At 49.2% G+C, this 6,090-nt stretch overlaps 1 protein-coding gene across 1 annotated transcript in view; it reads left to right on the forward strand.

Annotated features, from left to right (window-relative positions):
- The first annotated feature begins 464 nt into the window (after positions 1 to 464).
- Positions 465 to 6,090, forward strand: part of OTULIN (OTU deubiquitinase with linear linkage specificity) — a 36,699-nt gene continuing 31,073 nt past the window's right edge. The window contains exon 1 of the mRNA XM_002815441.6: positions 465 to 784. Within this exon, the coding sequence (XP_002815487.1) occupies positions 633 to 784 (152 nt within the window). The 5' untranslated portion in view covers positions 465 to 632. The remainder of the gene's footprint in view (positions 785 to 6,090) is intronic.

Raw genomic sequence — 6,090 nt, forward strand, 5'->3', positions numbered from 1 at the left:
CTCCCAGCCCCGGAGCGACCAGCCTGGCCCGACAGCGGAGGCCCAAGCCCGCGCTGGGCTCGGGCGTCAGAACCTTCCCGGCCGGGGGAAGCCCGGGCAGGCCGCAGCCGCGCTTCACAGCTGAGGAAAACCCGCTGCGGCGTAGGGCAACGCTCAGAAGCCGAGAATGACACCGTGAGGCGCCGGAACGCGTCAGCACCCTTCACACCTAAGACCAGACTTCCTCCTCCTCACCGAGGACGCTCCCCGCCGCTCGTCCGGTCGTTTCCCGCTCTCACACCCTCTGCCAGTCCCCACACAGCTGACAAGGGAAGCAAGCCAGCGGTGTCCGGGGACAGAACAAGCGCAGCAGCCGCATGGCGCGCTTCTACCTCCAGCCCCCGGTGCCTCAGCTCGCACACGTGTATGTGTATGCGCATGCGCCGCGTCCGGGCCTCTCCGCCTCCGGCCGCACCTCCTCGCGCAGGGTCAGAGGCCGTGGGGCGGGCCACGGTGACGCGCGCGGAAGCGCTCCGCGGACCCTCGGAAACCGCCCCGGCGGCTGAGAGGCTGTGGCCACTGCCTGGCACCCCGACGGGAGGGGCTCCGGATCGTTCGGAGCCGGCTGAACCCCTTCGGCCGCGAGTGGCCGCATGAGTCGGGGGACTATGCCCCAGCCCGAAGCGTGGCCAGGCGCGAGCTGCGCCGAGACGCCGGCGCGGGAGGCGGCGGCCGCGGCGCGGGAGGGCGGGAAGGCGGCGGCCAGCGGGCAGCCGCGGCCCGAGATGCAGTGCCCGGCCGAGCAGTGAGTGCACGGGGCGCGGGGCGCGGGCCGTGGGCGGCGGGCTCGGTCTCCTCCGGAAGCCGGGCTGGGGTGGGGAGTCGTCAGCGGAGGGTCCCTGGGCGTCTTCAATTCTGAGTGAGGCCGTTGGCGACAAGGAGGAATTGACAGACAGTTTTGCCCAGTGTCCGAGTGCAGATTTTTAACCCCAGGGCCCCTCACAATTCTGGTCACACAGTGTCTCCCCTCCCGTCTCATTTTTGATATCTGCACGTCTGAAGTTAAAGAAAGTTCCAGAAACTTGGGAAGCAAACCCGAGAAGTGATGTATTTTATTACTAGTTCCCGCTAGATCTTTCCTCCAGCCTGGCACAGGGAGGAAGTGAGGTCGCCCCTGCCGCAGCCGCCGGAGAACGGAGCTGCACGACTTGTTCTTGGAGGCGACGTCCCACCTGTTGGACAGACTTTGGACCGAATCTGACCCATTCTCTTTGACCCTTTAATGGCCTGACTAGTTTGCCTTCCCGCTTTTCCTTTTGAAAAGGAAAGTCGGTGCTGATTAGATCAATTCCTTACTGTACTGTGAAGAAGACGATTTGGGAAGGGTTCCTAATTTCTGCAAGGGTCTGGGGGTACGCATGGAAGCAGAATAGAAACTCGAGTGAAACTTTTCTACACTTTCAAGTTTTAGGCACCTATAAATGCCCTTGGAATTTAAGAAATTATGAAAGCACACAGCCAGCCAGTTTGACAGATTTTTAACTGGCTGGAAAGTTAAATTTAAGATGTGTTTAAATGCAAAAAGCACTGCTAGAACTTTTGAAAAAAAAATTCCTAAACAGGGGTCCTCTGGAGGCCTGTTAGGTAGACATTGTGTTACAATAAAATATTTGTATAGTACTTAGACATTCTCATTTGTTGAGAACCCCCTTGGGATGGTGTTATTCACACTTAATGGGTTAATGACTACTGGAAAATAAGATTGAAAGTCAGTGGTCTCAAACTCCTGCCTCCAGAGCTAGGCAGTAAGTGAAGTAAGTTAGTGAAGTTGGCCAGGACCTGGAGAGCTGTCTCTGTTGAGAGGCAGGGTCCCCTAAGCTCAAGCCTGTAGTTGCTGCATCTTCTGTATTTAAAGAATCCAGTTATTTGGGCTTTGCATGAAATACCCTGCTTTTTAAACAGTGGCACCTATTTTTTTTTTTTATTTTATTTTAATTGAAACAACTGTACAGGCCCATGTGTGGGCTGATGTGTCCTGTGGCGGCCAGTTTGCTTTCTGGGTTAGAGTCTGTATTAGGCCATTTTTGTGTCGCTATAAGGAAGTACCTGAGGCTGGGTAATTTATAAAAAGAAAAGAGGTTTAATTGGCTCATGGTTCTGCAGGCTTTACATGAAGCTTGGTGCCTGTCTCTGCTTGGCTTCTGGTGAGGCCTCAGGGGACTTTATTTAACTTCTGGCGGAAAGCCAGGTGGGACCAGGCAATCACGTGGAGAGAGAGGGAGGAAGAGAGAGGGTAGGGGTGCCACAGACTTTGAAACAACCAGATCTGGTGTGAACTTGGATTCAGCACTCATCCATCACCAAGGGCATGGCACTAAGCCATTCATGAGGGATCCAAATACCTCCCACCAGTCCCCACCTCCAATACTGGGGTTTATATTTTTACATGAGATTTGGAGGGGACAGATATCCAGACTATATCATTCTGCTCCTGGCCACCCCACATCTCATGTCTTTCTCACATTGGAAAATATAGTAATCTCTTTCCAGCCATTCTCCAAAGTCTTAACTCATTCTAGCATCAAGTCCAAAACCCTAAGCCTCATCCAAGACTCATCTCTTTCCACCTATGAGCTTGTGAAATCAGACAAGTTATTAAATTCCACAAATTCCTGGGACATGGACAAGTGCAGCCAAATTCTTTGCTAGGACATAACAGGGGTGACTTTTATTCAAGTTCCCAATAACTTCCTCATTTCCATCTGAGACCTCATCAGCCTGGCCTTCACTGTCCATATTTCTTTTTTTAAATTTTGTATTGAGATGGAGTCTCGCTCTGTCGCGCAGGCTGGAGTGCAGTGGTGCAGTCTTGGCTCACTGCAACCTCTGCCTCCCAGGTTCAAATGATTTTCCTGCCACAGCCTCTGGAGTAGCTGGGATTACAGGCGTCCACCACCATGCCTGGCTAATTTTTGTTTTTGTTTTTGTTTTTAGTAGAGATGGGGTTTCACCATGGTGGCCAGGCTGGCTTCGAACTCCTGACCTCAAGTGATCTGCCCGCCTAGGCCTCCCAAAGTGCTAGGATTACACACCCAGCCCACTGTCCATATTTCTATCAGCATATTGGTCACAACCATTTAACCAGTTTCTGAGAAGTTCTAAACTTTCCTGCATTTTTCTGTCTTCTTCTGAGCCCTCCAGGCTCTTCCAACCTCTGCCCATTACCCAGTTCCAAAGCTGCTTCCACATTTTTAGGTATCTTTATAGCAATACTTGACCCCTCAGTACCAATTTTTTGTATTAGACTGCTTTTGCATTGCCATAAAGAAATACCCGAGGCTGGGTAATTTATAAAGAAAAGAGATTTAATTGGCTCATGGTTCTGCAGGCTGTACAGGAAGCTTGGTGCCTGTATCTGCTTGGCTTCTGGTGAGGCCTCAGGGAGCTTTTGCTCATGGCAGGAAGCCAAGCGGGACCAGGCGATCACATGGTGAGAGAGAGTGAGGTGGGGGTGAGGTGCCACAGACTTTTTAGCAACCAGATCTTGCATGAACTCAGAGTAAGAACACACTCATCACCAAGGCCATGGTGCTAAGCCATTCATGAGGGATCTACCTGCATGATCCAACCACTTCCCACTAGGCTCATCTCCAATCCTGGGGATTACCTTTTAGCATGAGATTGGAGGGGAGAAATATCCAAATCATATCAGAGACTTAACCTCAGACTCTGCAGAGGGTTAAATAGAGGGTCTCTTGCCCCCAACCCCTGCTCCACGGGCCCATGCTGGTTCCTAATTGCTGCTTTGCCTTCCTTCTGCCCTGGTGGTGAGAACAATGCGCTTAATTTAATGCCCTGTCTCACGTGCTGCACCTCAGCCCCAGCTGTGTCATGCCTCCAGAGCAATGCAGAAACTTTGAAGCCAGACCATGTTCTCAAAAGTATATGTAGTTATTTGGCAAGTTTTCTGGTGGATGTGATTCTCATTCAGAACACTTGTGAAAACAGACCATTGTAGGAAGAGTGCTCTTTCTTGAAAAGTTTTTGTGGCACAGGTGCCTCTTGTCTGCTGCTAGTAGAACTATGTAGACTTAGAGCTGAAAGGAATGTAAAAAAAAAACCTAGCCTAGGTTTGTCATTTTACACATTCACAGATTTTTAAAGTGTAGCTTGGCTGGAGAGACCCTGATGCATCAGTGGGAACCTCCCCCTACCTCTTGTGGGCTTCCTCAGCAAAACCAGGCAGAGAGACATGATTTATAGTGACAGCCAACTTCACTTTTTTTTTTTCTCTCCCTTGGTTTGCTTCCCAAGTTTGCTTCCCAGTAGATGTTCTGGTTTGTGTGTGTGGTTTTTAGCAGCTTAATTTTGTTTTATCCTTATTTTTGTTGTGTTTGATTATCTCATTCTCTTTCACCTCTCATAAGATGGGGCAGAACAAGAGAGGTGAGTTTAAGATGTCACCTTTTAAACACATGTCTCAAGTTTTGGACTTTCTAGCCTTTTTCCATCTTTCTGACTCGGCGGTATCTGGGTAGTGGGCTGTTTCTCTATGGTATTTTCTCACGGGCTAGAGAAACTACTACAGTTGTCATATAAACAAAGTTTGCAATATAAGGTATTCATGTCAATTCCTGCATAATGATATATACAGCTTAATAGTTGAGTATCAATTTAAATAGTGTAATGTGCATTTTTAATCTGTGTTTTTTTGTTATTGGAGCCAAGGCCTTGCTTTCCGCCCAGATAGTTGGGTTTGCTATGCAGAGGAATCATTTAAAATGTTTACACTTAGAAGTGTGAACACTGTAAGACTGTAGAAGTTTTGAGATATCCTATAGAGTCATTTTTAATATATTCAGTGGACAGTAATTACAAATACACATCATAGCCCAACTTCTGCAGCTGAATTAGACATTCGGGATGTGACTCTGAAGGCTGTGGCGACGAGTAGAGAAAGAGATGGCTTATTTCCTAGGTAGCACACTAGGTTACTCTTGATTCCTTTCCACTAAGCTCGTCGCATTTCACACGTGAGAGAAGTGGGGGAAAAGAAACATAAACCACATGGATAAGCTACTTTGTTTTCTTGTTTGCTTGTTTTGTGAGACAGGGTCGCTCTCTTGCCCAGTTTGGAGTGCAGTGACAATCATGGCTCACTGTAGCCTCAACCTTCTGGGCTCAAGCAATCCTCCCACCTCGGCCTCCTAAGTAGCTGGGCAACAGGTGCACTCTACCATACCCAGCTAATTTTTTTTTACTTTTTGTAGAGACAGAGTCTCACTATGTGGCCCAGGCTGGTCTCTAACTCTTGGGCTCAAGCAATCCTCTTGCCGCAGCTTCCTGAAGTCCTGGGATTACAGGCGTGAGCCACAGTGCCCAGTGATGAACTACTTTGTATATCTCATTGCAGTTTTTCTTTCCCTCCCTCCCTCCCTTCCTTCCTTTTTTCCATACACCCTTCAGCTCATTTGAGAGCTGTGGTTGGCTCACATCTCCTGGACAAGTCCTAAGGATGGCTTGAAACATAACTTAGGGTCACATTTGAAGAACTCTTTTGTCAGACCAGATTAGTTGACCTTCAAGCTCCCTCTGCTGCTCTCCTATGCTCTATCCCCTGCTCACTCCGCCTCCAACATCTGACTCTTGCTGATCTGGTCCTGGGACATGGTTGCTGGCTAGGCCAGAAATGCTTAGGGAATTGAGAAGAGACTACTGCATGGCCCTTCTCTGCCTGTCTGAGGGTGAGACAGGGTTTGAATCTGTGGAGGCATACTGTCGGTGAACCCCTCTGAAGTTGAAAGCAATTTTATGTATGTTTCTGGGCTTAGGTTCTGATGAAATCTGAATTCTCAGAGGGGCTGTGAACAAAAAAAGTGGCACACTGTTGTTCTTGTGGATGTATTTTCTGCCCCACCCCACCCCCAGATGCTGCTACAGTTTGGAGTAGGGATAAAGTCCACTTTCTCCCAAACTCATGAAGAGCCTGCTTTGAGGCCCAGAGCTGGGATGTCTCTAAGAATCAAACCTTATTGAGAGTGGCTGCGTTGACCCCAGATACCTCTGGAAGTCACATGGAGTAGCATGAGCCAGTCATGGAAAGTCCACTTG

Source organism: Pongo abelii, chromosome 4, assembly GCF_028885655.2.
Source record: "Pongo abelii isolate AG06213 chromosome 4, NHGRI_mPonAbe1-v2.0_pri, whole genome shotgun sequence".
NCBI lineage: Eukaryota > Metazoa > Chordata > Mammalia > Primates > Hominidae > Pongo > Pongo abelii.